General features: G+C 40.7%; 1 protein-coding gene across 10 annotated transcripts in view; it reads left to right on the top strand.

Moving 5' to 3' along the window:
• The window catches only part of Grb10 (growth factor receptor bound protein 10), a 175,481-nt gene that overhangs the window by 147,204 nt on the left and 8,387 nt on the right, over positions 1-19,890 (top strand). For all 10 annotated transcript variants that reach the window (XM_048786618.1, XM_048786619.1, XM_048786622.1 and 7 more), the window contains 8 exons: positions 474-589; positions 1,623-1,691; positions 3,161-3,298; positions 4,630-4,740; positions 7,254-7,352; positions 17,746-17,823; positions 18,773-18,889; positions 19,754-19,820. In XM_048786618.1, coding sequence (XP_048642575.1) covers positions 474-589; positions 1,623-1,691; positions 3,161-3,298; positions 4,630-4,740; positions 7,254-7,352; positions 17,746-17,823; positions 18,773-18,889; positions 19,754-19,820 — 795 coding nt within the window. The remainder of the gene's footprint in view (positions 1-473; positions 590-1,622; positions 1,692-3,160; positions 3,299-4,629; positions 4,741-7,253; positions 7,353-17,745; positions 17,824-18,772; positions 18,890-19,753; positions 19,821-19,890) is intronic.

The raw sequence follows: 19,890 nt of genomic DNA, 5'->3' as shown, positions 1-19,890 counted from the left end.
TACATTCCCAGGGCGGTTTCAGGCAACCAGATTTTATGGAATCCAAAGGCTCCCCATGCCTTCCCACCTCTGTAGCCTCTCCTCTTATTTACCCTACACCTCATTGCACAGTGACTTCCCTACTTTTCTTTGTCTTTGAATATTTTCCCAGTTTCTGTTCTTTATAAGCATTGAAATTTCTTAATGTAAGGGCAAAATCATTTGACTTTCTCCTTAACATTTTATTGATGCCCAATGTAAAATAAGTATATAAAAGTCCATATTGAACTGAATTCTGCATTCTATGTATTTTAAGACCTCTTAGGCATCGAATAGTGCATTAAAGAGAGATTTAAATTTAGTTTAGTTCCTGACCTCATCTTCGTTCACAACATTTAAAGAACAGGAAAGTCAGCCAGATTTTGTAATTTGTTGTAAAACTGCCTTGAAGATTTTGCCTCTCTTATCTCACACTTAATACTTTTACCCTGCAGAAAGGTTCCTGGAAGACCATGAGCTGGTGGTCCAGGTGGAAGGTACCATGGGAAGTGAGAGTAAATTCTTATTCAGGAAGAATTATGCGAAGTATGAGTTTTTTAAGAATCCAGTGGTGAGTCTTACCTCTTCAGATTTGGGGTTTGAAACTATTGAAATCTTAAAAGTTTATGCTTGGGTATTTAGTAATATCAGATTATAACATCATTGTGATCCGCGGATCAGCATATGGGTGTGAGAATCTGAATTGCTGTTTCATGAAGGCAGTCCTTGCCCAAAACAATCTCTGGCACTTAACTAAAGACTCCTGTGACTGGCTAAAGGTAGCAGTTGCCTTCAAATAGTAACAATGGAAAGGGCATTAGTCTGGAAGTCAAAGGGGGCAGGAGAGACTGGGCTTGTTTAGTTATTTTAGTATTGAAATTGGAACAAACTGATCAAAACTGAGCAGAAGAAATACTCTTGATTCTCTGAAAATAGCAAATATTATCTTGTGATTATATACAGAAGAATGAGTCGAGCAGTCAATGTGATTGATTGGTGTATTGATGTAGTCTCCTTGACTGATCTTTCCTCTTCTATTTTTTTGAGAGACACTTGTCCTGGGACATATCAGGAGCAGGAATCTCATAATGTCCATAGCACTTGCTCTTAACCTGAGTCAGGGGGCACAGCAGCATCAACTTGGGGAGAGATCTAGGTCCACTCTGGCATGGATAGTTCATCTGCCTTTTTTATTGCATAGGAAGAAATCTGATAATTCTTTCTGGGTAATATAGCAGAAAAGGCTTTCTCACACAACTGTGCCCACCTTATACACTTCAGGAATTCTGTATCTCATGCCATGCTTCTCATCACTGAGTTATAACCCTGTTGTACCTCTTTGCCATGGGACATGCCATGAGACATGAATTCTGTACTTAATATAGTATATTTTCCAAACTTGGATCCTTCATGTGAGAAAACTAAATGCAGCCTTTTGAAGGAAGTGTCTCCACTGTGTGATAAGGGAATAAAAGGGGCTGTTTAAAGTACAGATGTGCACAGTCATACCGATAGGAACTTTTTAACATGGACAGACCTGTAAGTGTGCTTTCCCCAACTTTGAAGCTAACCTTTAACATATTTGTTTTTCCTCATTTCCTCAGAACTTCTTCCCAGAACAGATGGTTACTTGGTGCCAGCAGTCCAACGGCAGTCAGACCCAGCTTTTGCAGGTACTGGACGAAAATAGAGTTTCTGCTGAAATACAGTTTCCAGATAAAAGTCCTCTTGTAACTGTTATGGCAGCTTGTAAAAACTTGAAGAGGCTGGGTCCTTAATCACATATTAACCTTGGCTCTTAGTGGAGTTTAGAGTAACCAGAAATAAATGTGTGCTTGGGAAATCTGTGTGTAGCCAGGCTCCTTCAAAGCGAAATAAGCATTTACACCCAGAATAAACTTGCTGTGACTTAAAAGCAATCTGAATGTTGCCATTGCGGAGCATGGGCCAGGAGGAGGATAAGAGGGAGAAGCTGTGGTCTTAACCATGCATGGGTTCCCAGGACAGGCCACTGCCCAGCTGCTTGGAAATTTCTACAAAAATACTGAATCTTATTTCAGAGTGAAGAATGATAAGAAAACCACCAAGTCCTTTTTACTTTTATTAAAAAAAATTTTTGTGTGTGTGTGTTTGATTCTGGGGATATGGAACCCAGAGCCTTGTGAATGCTAGGCAAGCAGCGCTCTACCACTGAGCCACACCCTAGTCCCACAAAGTCCTTAGAAGTAACTTACTATACATTAAAATTAAGGAAACTTGTTTGAATTCTTCTTCTGCTTTCTAACGTGTATTCCAGAAAAAAAAAAAAAAAAAAAAAAACCTGGTCTGTCCCCACTCCATTCCAGGGGATGGGGCCAGCAGGGCCTCTGGGCTGAGTGCCGACTCACATTCCTCTTGGGGAGTCGGGAATGTGAAAGGGAATGTAACTGCTGCCCCCCAGACGTGTGTCTGTGTGCAACGTGTCAAACGAGAGAACAAACCAACAGTATCCAGACCTGTGGGGAGGGACGTTGTCTGCTTCTCGTCCAGGGCTGAGGACTCACCAAGGCCACGCCCCGTCTTTTTTCTTCCCCATGAAAGAGAGTGTGTGTGTGTGAGTGTGTTCTAAGATTTTATGCATAAAGCTGCCTATATAAAAGCTGTTAACTGGGACAGTGAGCTGTCACCACGGCGTCCCAGGTACTTCATGGACAGATACCTTTTATGTAACTCCTTTTTGAAAGAACGCAGAGGTAAAAGTGGCAGCTTGGTTCTTATTCTCAATTCTCAGTGTTTCTAATCAGTTGCTGCTGGTACTTGTTCTTCTCCTAGTTCTGATAATCAGATTAGATACTATTTAGAAATCTCGAACAAAGAGCAGAATCCTTAAGTCTTTTGCCTTATAAGGAAATTATAACTTTATGCTTTTAACCAGTGTTAGATTAATTTGCTTGCCTGTGTTTCAGTGTTCATTATATTCTACACAATGCCAATTTATATGGGATTTTAGAGTTTTGAAAGGAGCAAGACCTCAGTTTTACCCAAAAAAAAAAAAAAAAAAACATTTTAATAATTCAGAAAATGTCAACTGCAACAATAACATTTCCATTTTAATTATTTTACGTTAGCATTATCTGATTTTTTAAAATTTGCTTTTCCTCAGAATTTTCTCAATGCCAGCAGCTGTCCTGAAATTCAAGGGTTTTTGCATGTGAAAGAGCTGGGAAGAAAATCTTGGAAAAAGCTATACGTGTGTTTGCGCAGATCAGGCCTTTATTGCTCTACAAAGGGAACTTCAAAGGTGAGTTTGAAAACCCCCCACCACAAATACCAATTCTGCCCAGTTACCCCAGGATGATGTGATTAAGAATGAACTTGGGTTTCATTTTAAAATGGATTTTAACCTCTTCCATGCTTTGATAATAAGCTAATTGTGTAAGAATGACAGTTCTGTTGGGCTGCCTCAGAAGCTGGGTGATAATATAGATCTGGGATGGCCTGCTGCATCACTCCTGCACCCCTGGGCTGCTCAGTCCGAGCTCCCGATTATGGGTCGCAAGAAGACCCTTCTGACTACTTAAGTCACTACAAATATTGACTTGTTTTGTAATTTTAGAAGCTGGTATGCAAACTAGCCATAGGATGTTTGCAAGATTATTGCCACCTTAATGCCCTTCTAAGACATGTTGCTATGGACATTTTCTGTAGTCAGTTGCACTTTCTATGTGTGTGCACTTTGGGGAGAGGGGGTGAGAGATGGGAAACAGCTGCAGACCTCAAAACCAAGCAGGTGACGTTATAGACTTCCTATGGGCTCCTCCTGGAGGTCTCCTGTGGACGTTTTGCACATTTGTTCCTACTCTTTTCTTGGGAATGTCTTGCAAACACTCTGCATTAGGAGCTGTGTCCAGCCAAACTTGGCTGAACATTTGTCTTTGAAGAGCTACAGTCTCTTCTGCTCTTTCCAGGAGAGAGTGGGGAGCTAGGGGGACCCCAGATGAAGGTGCTGAGCAGCTATGGCTCTGGGAATTCAGTAGCTGCTAGATGATGTTCTATCTGGGGCGAAAGGGTATCTTCATTGAGTGGCTTTGATCGCCGGCAGGGCAGGGCAGGGCAACTCCTTGACGTCCCAGTTCTGATTTATGGCTTACTCATCATCCTCGTACGTGTTGAAGCCAGGAACAGTTTGTAGCATAGAGCAGGAAATAGGACTTGGCTGGAGAGTTCAGAAGGGCGGGCCAGGCTGTCAGTGTGAAAACTGAAGGCACCATGGGGACTCGAGTACACAGTATGTCATCAGTGGTATGGCCCTGAACATAGAATGTTCTCTTAACTTTGACCTTGGGGCTGCAGGTTTTCTCCTGGGTTTTACTTGAATCATGAGGCTGTGATTTGGCAGAAGCATTGAAACATTCCAATAGTCTTGTGTCTGAGTTTTTGAAAGGTGAGGTTTTTTTGAGTGAGGGCTGTGCAAGTTTGTTTCTCATTTAACATTTAATTCACCCCATGGTCAGAGTCTCTAAAATGCCAGGAGAGGAGTTTGTGTGAGCATGCACAGGCTGTCTTCTGCTTACAAAGATGTGAGAACAATTGTTCTTTGCTGTGCTTGAGACCCGACCTCTGTTTTTACAGGAGCCCAGACACCTGCAGCTGCTGGCTGACCTGGAGGAAAGCAACATCTTCTTCCTGATCGCGGGGAAGAAGCAGTACAGCGCTCCCACAGACCATGGGCTCTGCATTAAGGTACTCCACCATGAGGCTGTCCAAAGGCTAGGACTGGGAATTTTAATGACTAATTCCTCTCTTGCTCACCATGTGCTTGTTGCTTCTTTTGTTCTTAACAGAAATACAGTTTCATGTTTGCTTTTGACATGTTGATTCTCAAGTAGCTCAGAGCTCAAGAGAAAGTGTTGTGAGTAATGCAGTTGATGGGCTCAATGGCTTAGGACCAGGTGTGACTGAGCTATGTCTGAGCCAAGTATTAGTAGTGGGAGAAGGACAGTCATTGGGCAAGAGACCCCTGGCCTGTCACCTGTAACTTCCAGGTACTGGGTAAGGTAGCATCTTTGGTCATGAGGATAATCAGATAGGAACGACCACAGCACTGCCCACCCTCTGTGTATATGAACGAGCGTGTGTAGACACATGCACAGAAATGCACATGCACATGTGTATACATGGATGTGCACATATACATACACACTTGTGTGCATGTGACCAACAATACACGTGTACTCCAATGAATGTGCTTATACATATATGCACACAAATGCACATACACTCATAATCAAAGATGCACATGTACACACATGCCTGCAGGACCGTATTCTGCCCCCAGTGGGGTAATGGCAACATTGACAATCATAATGATACGAGATCTTTACTGAATATTTACTATGTATGAAATGTTCTACTAATGGTTTCATACCTATTATTTAATCCATGAATACTAATAGAGTAGGAAACCATCCAGTTTCATTGCCCATATTAGGTAGCTAGTCAGTGGTTGTGCTTGGAACTCGCCCCAGTGGGCTAAGTTCTGAGCCAGAGCTCAAGCTTCATTCTGATGGGAAAAGAGAACATTGGGATCCCTTCCTCAGCCTGTATCATAACAGCAGTGCCTTCCTGAAATACCATTAGCAGGTACAGTAGTGCTCCCCTTATTCCTGATACTGATTCTATTGATTCTGATTACCTGTGGTCAACCAGGGTCTAAGTATATTGAATGGAAAATTCCAGAAGTAATTTATAAGTTTTAAATGACACAACATTCTGAGTAGTATGTTGGTGTCTCACACTTTTCAGGCTCTGTCTTGCGCAAGATACTGGCCCTTCATCCACCATATGTACATTGTATATACTACCTGCCCGTTAGTCACTTAGCACTCTCTCTGTTATCAGATCTACTACTGCAGTACATATAGTGCTTATTTTCAAATAACCCTTATTTCACTTTAAATAGTGGCTCCAAAGTTCAAGAGTGTTGCCAGTAATCCAGATATGCTGAAGGGAGGCCATCAGATGTTCCTTTTAAGGAAAAATATGAAAGTTCTGGACTTATTAAGGAAAGGAAAGAATTATATGCTAAGGTTCCCGAGAGCTATAATCAGAACAAATCTAATACCCATTAAAATGTAAAGAGGGGAAAAGAAATCTGCTACTTTTGCCCTCCCATGCATACTGCCAAAGTCAAAGCCACTGTGGGTTGGTAAGTGCTCAGTTATAGAATTGAAGCTACCATGGATTCAGGTCCCCGCTAGGGGTCTTGGAATGTATCCCAGAGATTAAGTGGAGACCACTATAGTATGAATCTACTTCAGACCAGATAAAAGCCCATGATGACCACAGGAGAGGCTCCTCACCCTTCTTGCTGACCCACACCAGCTACATACTTTTTTCTGCTCCTATTTCTGTACTTACAGGGTGCCCTGAGTGCTGGGCAGTCACTCTCACCCCTGGACCCTCCAGATTCCTGAAGTGAAAGGCCAAATCAGTGTCCACCCCGAGCACTGTGCTTTGAGTTGCAGCAGGGAATTCACGTGGAAGCCCAGATTCGTTTACCCTGGGACAGGCTTTTCCCTCAGCTCATAGCCCTGCCTCTGCCAGGCAGACCTGTCATTCTTCTGGGTCCACAGGATATGTGACATGCCCCTACCTGCCTTGGGTTGTTTTTTTTTTTTTTTTTTTTTCCATTTCAGTGCCCTTTCTGCATTGCCCTTCCTCTCTGGACTTCCACTGGGGGGTCCACATTGGGACCATTTTGGCTCTCCATAACCTCTGAGGTCCTTGGGGGCCTCCCTGCTTCCCAGCTAATACACCCAGCCACCTTCTCAGTCTCCCTGGGAGAGTGACTTTGAAGATCTTTCCTTCTGTAACTCAGGAAAGAGGTTGTCCTCCCATAGATTCCAGTACCCCCTCAACAGAGGTGGACATCTCTTCCTGTTTGTTCCATCGTTCTTCACATGCTCATTCCCTCGTGGTGATTTTGGCTTTCTGACTGCTCTGCAGTTCCCAGCTAGGGAAGGGGTATATGCTTCAGCTAAGGAATAAGTAGCTACAACCAGCCCTGGTCTAGTCTGTGTTGTGTGAAAGAGGATTATATCTACCTGGAGGAGAGTGTGCATGTGCTGTGCTCTCTGCATGGATGACCACAGCTGATTGCCTTGGGTTTGAGTACTGTGCAGCTCTGCCTTGCCATAAAGTGTGCTCCACACTCACCACATTGCACTGATTGGATTTCCTTTTTCCTCCTCTAGCCAAACAAAGTGAAAAATGAAGCTAAAGAGCTGAGACTGCTCTGTGCCGAGGATGAGCAAACCAGAATCTGCTGGATGACAGCGTTCAGACTCCTCAAGGTACTTGATGACTTGCGGTGTGTGGTGCACTTACATCTCCTTGTGGAAAATGAGCAGTCCGACTTAGGGTCTATTCTGGCATGAAAATGCCTGTAACTTTTCCAGTATTCTATCACAGTATGTTATTATTTTCAGATGTAGTTATGCATCCTTCTAAATAAGATCTCAGAGGCTTCTAACAGAGGACTTAATATTTAGAAGATTAGAGCCCAGTTTTCTGACCTCAACACTGTTGACACTTTGCAGGGAATAATTCTTTGCCAGGGAAATTTTGTGCATTATAGGACATTTAGCAGCATTCCTGTTTTTTGCCCCACAACCAGTTGAGACCACCAAAACACTTCTAGACATTTCCACATGTCTCCTGAGGGCCCAAGGGTGAGGAATTGCCCCTAATTGAGAATTACTAGGTTACAGGTAATAATAGATACATTATTCCATTCTTTTTGTTACTGTTACAAAATACCTGAGGCTGGCTATCTTATAAAGATAACAGATTTATTTAGCTCCTATTTCTGAAGGTTCAAGGGTATGGTACTTGCATCAGCTCAGCTCCCGTGAGAGGTCTTTTGGTTGTATCATTGTCATTGCGAAAAATAATGACAGAAACACACATGGCAAGAAGAGATTGCATCTCCAAACAGGAAGACGAGGAACCTGGGGTGCCATACATCCTCTTTAAAGACATACTCCCAAGATCTTCTCACTAGACCCCACCTCCGAAAGCACCACACTGGGAATAAGCCTGCGACACAGCTCTTTTCAGGACCAACCATATCCAAACCATAGCAATAGATGAGACAGGTCACTTATTTTCATGGCTGAGTAGACTCAACTTCCAAAAAGCCAGGGCCATGAGAAGAAGCATGACCCCAAACTGTATGGTTCACCATAGCTAATATCTCCCGACCAGTTCTAAAAGAATTTATTAAATAAAACCTTACATGAGACAGTGCCCTTGGTGACAATCATAGTAATTGTCAAAGTGATGTCCTATAGCTCTTTACTAAAATCACCTAGTAAAGCTACAAACAGAACGGTGAGAGCACCTATCACATTGTTTCCTCAGTGTTTCTTTTCTCTCTCACACACACACACACACACACACACACTATAGTACATATATAGCACATCCCATGTGTCTGTGATTCATCATGTCTCCAAAGGCCACTCCAGTTGCACATCAGCTGACCAAGGTGAACTCGGCATCCAGGAGTTTCTGGAGGAGATAGTTGGCCAGCTGTGGCTAATGCATGCAGTCGTCCAGGGATTACTTGACAACAACTTCCATCCTTCACTAAACCACAGCGGCTTTTCATTTGGTCCAGAGGCTCTGAGTAAAACAAACTGAGGAGATGGATAAGTGGAAGGAGGCTTAGCTTCAAACACTCCTAGAGGAGGGCCAGAAAGTAAGCTCTAGGAGAGATTTCTCTGTGAGTCAGATTCTCATCACTATGACCAAAATGCCTGATAAGGAAAAGTCGGAGGAGGAAAAGTTTATCTTGGGCTCATGGTTTAGGCCGTGGTCAGTTGACTCCATTACTCTAGGCCTGAGGTGAGGCACAACATCATGGCAGAAGGCTGCAGTCCAGGAGCTACTCAGCTCATGAAAGCTGGGAAGCAGAGAGAGAGAGAGAGAGAGAGAGAGAGAGAGAGAGAGAGAGAAGAAGGGGCCAGGGACAGGTAGAGTGCCCAAGACAATGCCCCCAGTGACATACTTCCTCTAGCATGCCCGGCCCGTCTACAGTTACTACCCAGTCGTCCATTCAAGTTATTAGCCCATCAGATGGATTAATCCACTCATGATAACACATCTTTCAAAATCTAATCAGTGCATCTCTGAATGTGGCCCACATGAACTTTTGAGGGAATATTCCAGATCCAGACCCTAATAGCTTCCTTCCTATGTCTGCCTCCCAGTACTTTAGTCTGTTTATTTTTTTTCCACTAATACACACACACACACACACACACACACAAATATTAAAACAAAATTTTACTGATTCACAATAGAAAAGGAGAGGGTATTATTATAAGATATTACAAATCATAGTTTGATTCTTTCTAAGCCAGGTTTAAGTCTGTCATCAATGGGGAACTGGTTAAATTTAAGTTACAGGATGTCAGTCATTGAGAGGAACGCTCGGTAGCTGTTAAAAGAAAGGTTGGTCTCTGTGCTCTGTTGTGGAAAAACTATTAACAATCAAAGTGAGAAGTGTAGAACAGTATGTATAGAATGCACTACATTGGTGTGAAGAAGAAAGGGAGTAAAAATTGAAGTGTGTGTTTGTATTTGCTGTCGTGCATGCATATGTATGAGACTGTGGGGGGAGAAGAGATTACAATCAGCTGGGCAGAGGGGCGCAGAGGCCACAGTGGAACTTTGACATTTTTATATGTTTGTTTGTTTTACTCCATCAATGATTAGTTTATTTTTAAAAAGGCAAAAAGGAAAATCAGTAAGTTCTTAACCATTGTACCATGAGTAAAAACAAACAGGTGCCAAACCATAGCTAGTCACAGGAAGGGAAGTGGCAGTATTGTCTCTGTCATTAGCACTAACAGTGATGTATTGTGTAGTGTTAATGTTAATATAACATCATTAACATTTGTTGAGCATTTACCATGGGCCAAGCGCTCTTCAGCCCTGTTACATCCATTACCTTATCTCCTCCTCACAGTAGCTTTATGACATACATATCATTATCCCATTGTACAGATGACAACTCAAAGTCCTGAGGTATAGCTACTGGATGGATGGGGCAGAGCCAGGATGAGAGTTCAGTGCTCGGGCTCCTGAATCCCTTTCCTAACTACCATGATTTCTTCCTTTTCTTCTTTAAGAGACCCTGGGAAGCTGCAGATCTAATTCTACATGTAGTCCTGGTGTCCCAGCCATTTCAGGGGTATTAGTTTAATCCAGAGACCCAGATTCCAGAGGCCTTCAGGATAAAAAACTACCATTTTTGAGGAGGCTGGGAACTTAGACTTTGCATAAACATGGTAGTGGCAGCCATGAGGGCCAATTTCCAGTGCTGTGAGAGTCACTGTCCTAACTAGTTACACTCCAAGGTCTACTATCATCTTGAGCAGGCTTCAAGATGTCAAAAATTATGTCTTGTCTTAGGACATTCTGAAATGTCTCCTCCCTCCTGGCCCCCTATCAAATGGTCTTAATCAAAGAAGAAAAAAGCACAAGTAAGAGTTGAGATTCTAAGGGAGATGGCTCCTTCTCCATGTTGCCCGTAGAACAAGGTGTTTTATGCTCCAGGAATTTTTGCTATATGAAGCCAGGGAAGAAACCTGCTAAAATGCCTTCTGCATCTTGTACCTGGTATTTGCACAGGGTGGCTTCTAAGATGGTGTGTTGACCTAGCCCATGGTCATGAGTCTTCTTATTGGGGTGGGTCATGGCTGCACAGCGAGCTACAGAGAGCAGGACCAGGCAGGATCCACAAACCGTCCCTCCTGGGCTAGTACTGTGTTCAGTCAGGGATCAGGTTAGCATTTTGACTGACTCACCTCCAAAATTCTGAGGGCAAAGACTTCTTAGAGCACAAAACACAGCAGAGCTCAGAAAATTATAATGGAGTCAAAGCGGGAACCAGCCTACCCATGCACCTCTGACTCTTCCTCATTTGATGTGGTATCTCCCTCTTGGATGCTGGATATCATGGACAGAGTGAGAATCTACCTGAGATGGGTGCAGCAGGTCACCAGACAGGGAGCTTAGACTGGAGACTCTGTGAGAACCCCTTTTGGGCCTCCACAGTGTGACACCAGCATAGACTAAAGTAACATTGGGTTGAATCTTTTTATGGTGGATATGCAGGTCTTCTCTGTAGTAAGTGATGAGAGGTCCTTGTCGGCTTCAGCCCCTCAAACACACTTGTCCCCTAAAAGTGCATCAGATGTTTTATGTCCTTACCTGGAGAAGTAGATGACATGAGGGGCATTATTTCTTTGGGAACAACTGTCAAAATGGAGACCCTGGAGTCTTGAATCATAAAGAATTACCTTCCTACTCTGCCTAATTATATCCAGGTATCCTTTCTGTTTAGTGGATAATAATCAATGCCAGGAATATTGAAATAGCAGTTTTATTATTTAGAAATCCTTTATGGAAGGAAAACCTTACTAATTTAAATTAACCCTAAGACCTTCATACATCTGTAGGTGCTTGCACAGAGACAATTTTCTTTAAACAAATAAGTCTTGTATCTTGTGTATACCCAGGAAAAGCCTAACAGGGCTCCACTCAGCTTTGCAGGAAGATGCTATTGGAACACAGAGCAGCAGAGAATAATCAGGTTCCTCATTTCTTCATAGTACATTGTTAAGTAATTTCTTGGATATAGTAGGGTCTGTGCAGGGAGTGTTAAAACTTAATAACAGTTATCTGTTACCTCCTCCCTTTGTCTTCTAAAGTTTCTTAAACTGCTATAGAAATTCATCCCCTAAAGGGAGGTCTCGATTCATCAATCCAAGAATCTATAATTGTGGTTGCTTTGGTTTTAAATGAGCTGACACTAGAAAGGCAATTAAATTAGATGTTCAGCAGAAAGGCAGACTGCTGAGAAACTGGGCACATTCTCTTGCACTAATGCTGTTAAAATACAGCAATGTGTGTCTGGAACAAAGAGAAAATTCATGGCAACCATGGGAAGCAGTGTGCTAAATGCAGAGAACAGAGTCATCTCAGCATACTGAAAAAGTTGTGCAGAACAAAAGTAAACCATCCACATACTGAGTGACTCTGTTGAGTGCTTACTGTATGCCAAGTCCAAGGCCAGGAGTTTGACATACTTGATTTTGCTTAATCCAGTGAGGGAGGACTCGGGTCTCAGTACAGATGAATTTTGATGAAGTTGAGGGTCCTGTGATGGTTGAGGATCCCCGAGATGGGAGCATCTTCAGAGTTATAGTAAGACTTGCATAGCTCAGTGTGTCCTCAGCCCCTCTCCTTTCGATGATACCTACCTGCTGCACACTCACACCAAGGTCACAGACTATTTGGATGCCAGGATTTTGACCTGTGGTTCCCAAAAGCCAGTCCTCTAACAGTGAGACCCTCATCTCTGTACTCCATGATGTAGCAAAATAGACAAGATCCAATGTAAAAAGCTATACGTGAGCCTAACTGTGCTCATGGTAAAGAACTTAACTCCTTGAGTCTGAGATTATGTATACCTCACTTAGTGTTGATGTCCTTTATTTTATAAAATTTTGATATCAAGTAATGGGTTTGGGTTAATTTTTATGTGTATGATAATTTTCTTACTTGATAAATTTAATTGCTGAACTTAAGGCAACGATGGCTTTTTTTTTTCCTTCCCCAAATTTTTATTTCTTTTTTAAATCTAAAAGTGTGAGAATCCTTGGTTTAGAAGAAGATCTTCTTCCCTGTAAGAGGATCTTTCAAATCTAATGGGTCTCAAAGTTTTTTGTAGCAGGATTTGTCCCCATTTCAAGGCAAAATCTCTTAAAATTCTCCAAAATGCAGGATGGATAAAAAGGTTAATCAAATGATGTGATATTTCAGATTATTCCTAATTAGCAAACATTCCTCAGTGTCATTGGCTTATAGCTCCTGCTGCTGCCCTGCTTGAATCTGGCAGGTAGAGAGCAGCTGCCATCTTGAACATTGCCCACATCCAATATGGCAAAAGGAAGCGACAAAAATCCAGGAAGGTTTTGCATCCCCAGTCAACTACTTGACTGTAAATGATATGTCACTTTATGCACTGCCATTGGTCTGAGCTAGGCACATGGATCCATGGAACTGCAGGGACCCAGGAAACCCAAGCCCACTTGGACATAATGGATTTCCTGTCTATTCATATCCATCTTAATGAGTATATGTCTCCTGCACAGATAAATCCCCCTCATGTTAGTGCATCTTAAATTCATTTTATATTCCTGGAGTTTACTGTCATTTCATGAATCATTCTTTGACCATGACTTTGTTTTATCTTTTCAAAAGAAAAAAACTTACGTATGGCCTTAGTTAAGAACAGAGAAGTCACATGTATAATTAATTTTAAGGTAATGGAATTTTTTCATTTTAGGTAAGTGTAGCATCCTGTGATTCTTCAGTGTTTATGAAAAGAATTAGAAGTAGGAATTAAAGGGAAGCTATTAGTATACAATAGATACAAAGTAAAATAGACTCCTTTCATTAGATCCCAAAACTCAATCCCATTTGTAATTTTAAACTCTTAGGAATTTGTTTATGTCATTTATATTTTTAACATTACTTATTTTGCTAACATACTGTATGGGGAGAATGTTTTTTACCATGGCAAGATATTGACTGTGTTTAGCCAAGTGTTGCCACTATCCTTATTGCAGAAACATTTCTATAATTGCTTTACAGACACATGCAAAATAGCCACTGTTGCCTTTCTTCTTTATTGAATCTAAACATTCAATTAAATGAGAATAAGAAATAAGAAATCTGTATTGCAAAAGAAGGAGAAACATTTCTGGAGTCATACTGTCTCTGAAACAGTTGAAGAAAGTATAAAGAAAAAAAAAAACATTAATTGGATTATACACATATATTTAAAATCCAGTCAACTTAAATAAAAAAAAAAGAAAGTAGAAGAAGGTAACTTTATGATAGAGCTGATATACAGTAAGTTAATATCTAAACAATATTAAGATTACATATAAATAAATTACTACCATCTAGGCCTTCATATTTCTAAATTGAAACAACATAAATTAATAGTCTTAGGATGCAGATAATAAATGAAAAACATTCAAATTTCTTAGTAATTGAAAACAAATGTAGATATAATCAAATAAAGTATCATTTTATGCCAACTTAGAGACAATATTAAACAATTTATGGATCAAAGATGAAATATGGAAGAAAATTAGAGTGTGTCAACTGAATAATCATAAATATAACTAAATCACAACTATAAAACTTTAGAGGCAAATTTTTTGTCTTAAGTAAATAAATAAATATATTCATAAAATAAGGCTTAAAACCAATGATCTAAGTATCTCATTCAAGACATTCTATAAGGGCAATCAAATTAAAACCAAAAGAAAAGGAAGGGAAAGTTATTAAATATAAGCCCAGAATTCATATTTATTACCTCTCATCTGAAATATGAAAACAAAAGTATTTTGGCTTTTGAACTTTGTTTCAGATTTTGCAGTATTTGCATATGCATAATGGGATATCTTGAAGATAAGACCCAAGTCTGAACACAGAACTCTTACATGTTTTACATACTCTTGTATACATAGCCTAAAGGTGATTTTATACAATAATTGTAGTACACCTGTGTTTTAACTATAACTCATCATCACATGAAACTAGGTATGGAATTTTTTACTTGGGGCATGACATTGGTACTCAAAAGATTTCAGGATTTAAAGCATTGTGGATTTCAGATTTTCAGGTTAGGGATGTTCAGCCTGTATGAGTGTTTGTGTGTGTGCATGCATGTGCACAGTGCACTGTGTGCAAGTATGGGAGACTCTTGGGACCAGCCTCAATTTCATTAATTTGTTGGGACTCAGAATTCAGCAAAGCTTTTACATTCATGGTATTACATTAAGCAGATGCAAGTCAAAATTGGCAATGGGAAAATGTGTGTGAGAAGGACCCAAGAGAGTTCCAGGTAGGAGGTTCCAGTTGCCCTCTCTTAGAGAAGTCATGTGCACAGTACTTGCTTCTTCTGACAAAGATGTGTGCAAACACACAAAGATTTGCCAACCAGAGAAGCTTACCCAAGCCTTGGTGTAATAGTTGGCCATATAGATGTGGCTGACCACCTATGTGTCTGTCCTTAGTCTGCAGCCCTTCCAAAAATCAAGTTAATATGTGTGGTCCAAAGTCCCAGCATAAATCACATTGTTATTGTACTGTGTGGCTTAGCCAAGTACCCCAGTTAAACCCAGTCATTTCTTTCAGGCAGGACATTCCAAAGACTTAGAGATCACCTTCCAGGAGTGGGGTTAGACAGGAGACTTTTCCTTGTGCAAGGTTACCAATCCATTACTTCTGTCTCTTTCTCTATCCATTTACACACACACACACAGTTGGCATTCTATATCTAGTTTATGCATCTTTGTATTCAACCAACTGTAGATCAGAACTGTTCTTTAAAAAAAATTTTTTTGGGGTGTTTATTACTGAACATATATAGATAGATAGATTTCTTGTGATTATTGCCTAAATAATGCAGGACAACTTTTTACATAGCATTTGCATATTAGATACTTTAGATAATCAAAAAATGATCTGAAGTGAGTAGGTTATTTGCAAATACTACACCATGTTCTATAGGCGACTTTTGCATCCATGGATTTTGGTATTTGCAGTGGATCTTGAAACCAAACCCCAGGGGATACTGAGGGATGACTGTATATATGTACCTGAAAATATGTGAATAAGTTGAAGTGTGTCTGTTATTAGTGCCCAAATGTTTAGGATATTTATGTCTTCCTGGTAAATCAATTCTTTGTCATTATGAAATACACTTCATTATCCCTCGTAATGCTCCATGCCTTAATGTTTAATTTGTCTAATATTAATATAGCTTTGTTTTGATTAGTGTTTGCATAGTTTGTTTTAACCATATTTTTTCAACTTTCTGGGTCCTTATGTTTAAGGAATATCACTGATAAGCACCACATCTTATTCTTTACTGAATAATCTTCATTTTTTTAACTGGAACATTTATTTTAATTTAATTGTATCATTTAATGTGATTATTAGTATTTGTATTTGAATCTACCATTTGCTAGTTGTTTTCAAGTTGTCCCTCCTCTCCTTTTTCTCTTGTTTGGATTTGCCAAGTAATTTTATTTATATTTTTTCCTCTGTTAACTTATCTCTTAGATATTCATTTATTGTTTTCTAGTGGTTAACCTAGACATCACAACATGCATCTTTAACTTATTATATTTTTTTATAATTTATAATTTAGTCCTTTTTCAACTTTCAGGTTAGCCTAAGGACTTATCCATTTTCCCCATTGCTCATTTTGAAATGTTTTTATTATGAATATTAATTCTGTATATATTTAAAATGCCTTAAGAAATTTTGCTGTTTTGTTTAATATACTCAATTTTAATTTTAATCACTTCCATATCTGTACTCTAATTTTTCTTGAATTTGCATTCTTCTTTTTGGGACTAGAAGAACTCAGCCTAGCAATTTTTTTTTAATATGGGCCTTAGAAATTTTTTCAATTTTTGTTTCACCTACATTATTGAAGGAACTTTTCTTGGTTGTGGCAGTTATTTTCTTCTGCATTTGCTCCCATTCCATTGTCTTCTGGATCTCATCATTTGTACAAAACTGTCAGCCGTCTATCCTCTAGTGCTTCTGTGAAAATAATGAATGTTTTTCTCTGGTTGCTTTTTACATTTTCTTTTTTTTTTTTTTTTAATAGCAGTCTTCCCATGATGTGTCTGGGTGTTAATTTATTTATCTTACTCTTTGAATCTGTTGCTTGATGTCTTTTTGTTGATTTTGGAAAATTCATGACGACTGTCACTTTGGGTTATTTCTTCTGACCTGTTCTCACTCTTCTCCTCTCACGGGAATGCAGTTATACCTATGTTAGACTGTTTTGTCATGTTCTAAATGTTTTTATTTTAGAAATGAGTACATACTGTAGGACCTAGAGCTGGATCGGAGCTTACGTCCCCTGAAGGAATGTCAAGAGGAAGATGCACTCTGCTTGATAACTTTGTTTCCTCTTCCTGATTCTTTTATCTTCCAAGTGGGTGGTGTGAGCCAGTAATTTGGGAGTGTTGGTTGGGATGTTGGATGTGTGTAAGACTTTTCAATGCCCTGGGTACTTATTACCAAGAAAAATAAAGCACAAACTGCTGAGCCGGTTAAGCAGTAAGCCTGGTAGTCAGGGGAATCATTAGCTTTGGTACATTCAAATTCTAAATCATTACTTTCCTGAGACCTTGGGTTATTTGCTTCATTCCTCTGTGCTTCAGTTCCATAATCTGTAAAATGGGGAAAGTTATAGTACATAGCTCATAAAATGGAGATGGTTAAATGAAAATAATACAACAACCATTTAAGACAGTACTTGGCCCATAGTAGCACTCAGTGAGGTTAATTCTTCTTGATCCTATTATTATAATTGCATTTGTCACTGTCTTGTATATTCCCCTTCCAACATTCCAAAACCAGTCAGTGCTCATCTCCTGCAGTGTAATAGCAGAACTGAGACAGAACTGAGAGAAGTGCGCCATCTTGAATGTGCTTCGGCTTGTGGGGGCTGTTAACAATATTTTTCATTGTTCTGTACTCAACATTGCCCTTCCCAGCCTTGGCATTTTCCATGTGCTGGGACCTTGGGGCTCCTACTACCCTCCTGGTGCTGACTCTTATCTTTCTCTTCAGTATGGAATGCTCCTCTATCAGAACTACCGCATCCCTCAACAGAGAAAAGCCTTGCTGTCTCCCTTTGCTACACCAGTGGTAAGTACAGTGCTGGCCTTTCCTAGCTCAGAAGCCTTTTCTGCTGCTGTGTCTCCGTGTGTTGTAGACAACATTTCACAAGAACTGGTAAGGGCAGCTCCAGAAAGAGTGAACACATTCCAAGGAAACCAGTATGTCTTGTGCATTCCATTTTCCAGAACACAAATCTTGTACTTCAATATCATGCTTCAGGGAAGAAATTTGTCTATCATTCTTCTCCCATCCCTACATCTTAACTCAAGGTTGTTAGGTAAATAACTCCATGTGCTAAAAATACCAACAGCAACTTCCAGCTCTACAGGAGCATCCTCTTCTGCCTAGGATTTTGTTCCTTCAAGCCATGGGACCCATAGGTGCTGTTGGCCATTATGGTGAGATCATTCCTTGGTTAGAAGTGAGACATCATCATTATTATTATTCTTTTTGTGTCTTCAGTATGTGATTTGCTTCCCAGAGACACAGAAACATGTTGTGGCTTTAAAATATGATCTTAAAGATCCTTCTTTGTCTGTTCTTTTGAGATGGCAGATGACTCCATCGAGAGTCCAGTATTACTTGTCCTGAGCTAACACACCTGAGGATGGCATCTACAGCTGAGGGCTAGGCTCACCCTGTGTTTTCATGTCTTTGATGTGTTTAGCACAGGTTAGGAAACCAGTAAAGGGCAGTGCAGTCCATAACCTACTGGTGTCAGGAGACCTTGCCAGCAGCCTATGAATACTATGAGAAGACAGGATCATTTTTTATTCTTAAGAAAAATCAAAGCCATTTTTAGCCCAAGGTGCCTCTGAATTTTCAACCTGAATCTGTGGACCTTTATCCTGAATCAGGGGTTCAGAAGTGGAGATAGGGCACCCTTTCCTGGCTATCTTTATGATCATTTCATGCCAAAATTTCCCTCTGTACTGATTTCCTTGCTTCTTACAAATTTGTGGCTTTTTCTTCCCAGCGCAGTGTCTCTGAGAACTCCCTCGTGGCAATGGATTTTTCTGGGCAAACAGGAAGAGTGATAGAGAATCCGGCTGAAGCCCAGAGCGCTGCCCTGGAAGAGGGCCATGCCTGGCGGGTAAGACCATGGCCCCAGTCCAACAAGAAGAGGCTCCCCTGTGGGTGGTAGCCCCCCCTGCATTTTCTGTTCTTCCAAAAGTATGGCTCTGTGGTGTTGGCAAGGGAGGAGATGCTTGTAAGGAACTGCAGGAAGCAGTTGACCCCTCTGAGTCCTCCACGCGTCCAGCACCCAGCCAGCCCCCACTGCCTCCCTATGGATAGGATCCCATGGAAGGGGCAGAGAAGAACAGAACCTTCTACCTCTTTGGTTCATGGGAAGAACTATTATTGTTGATGCATTTTTAGCAACTGTCTGTGTAGGGCACCAAGCCTGTCCTGAATGAGGCCATTGGGCATACGGGGGGTGGGGGGGGCTGTACCCAAATAGTTCCTTCATCTTTGAGGCTCAAGTTCTAAATCTCCAGATGGGAAGAATATCACCTGTCTTTCAGCTGAGTCTTTAAAGATCATGTGTAAAATATAAATCCAGGACCCTGGCTTAGAAAGAATTCCCAGTAGTTTGAAAAAAGGAGAAAGTTCCCAAGTATGGGAATTCTCAAGACCCATGTTTTGAGAACTGCCTGAGTTTACCCAAGCTCATACTTTTCTGCTAAGATTTTTTAGGATTTCTATCATACATCTTCTATATGAGAAGCAAGTGTCTCTGTTTCAATACCGGGATGGTTGGAAATGCACCATTATGCTTTTGGTTTGTTTTTAACCACCACTGTGATCCATGTGTTCTTCATTCTTGGTGATCAGACAGGGTCTTCATTTGATGCCTGGCATCCTGGTCAGCTACTCACTCTCAGGTGGGAAGTCAGTTAACTTGTTGTGCATCAGTCTGTTTTCTTCAGTGCTAATATGGGCATTTCTTTTGCAGAAGAGAAGCATGAGGATGAATATCCTGGGAAGCCAAAGTCCCCTTCATCCTTCTACCCTGAGTACAGGTAAGCATGACAAGTTGCCTAATGTTGTTGTATAAGAAGAAAATTAAACAGGCCTCACCCTCCACCACCA

The sequence above is a fragment of the Marmota marmota genome, unplaced genomic scaffold (assembly GCF_001458135.2).
Source record: "Marmota marmota marmota unplaced genomic scaffold, marMar, whole genome shotgun sequence".
Classification (NCBI taxonomy): domain Eukaryota; kingdom Metazoa; phylum Chordata; class Mammalia; order Rodentia; family Sciuridae; genus Marmota; species Marmota marmota.
This window is presented reverse-complemented; position numbering and strand designations above follow the sequence as displayed.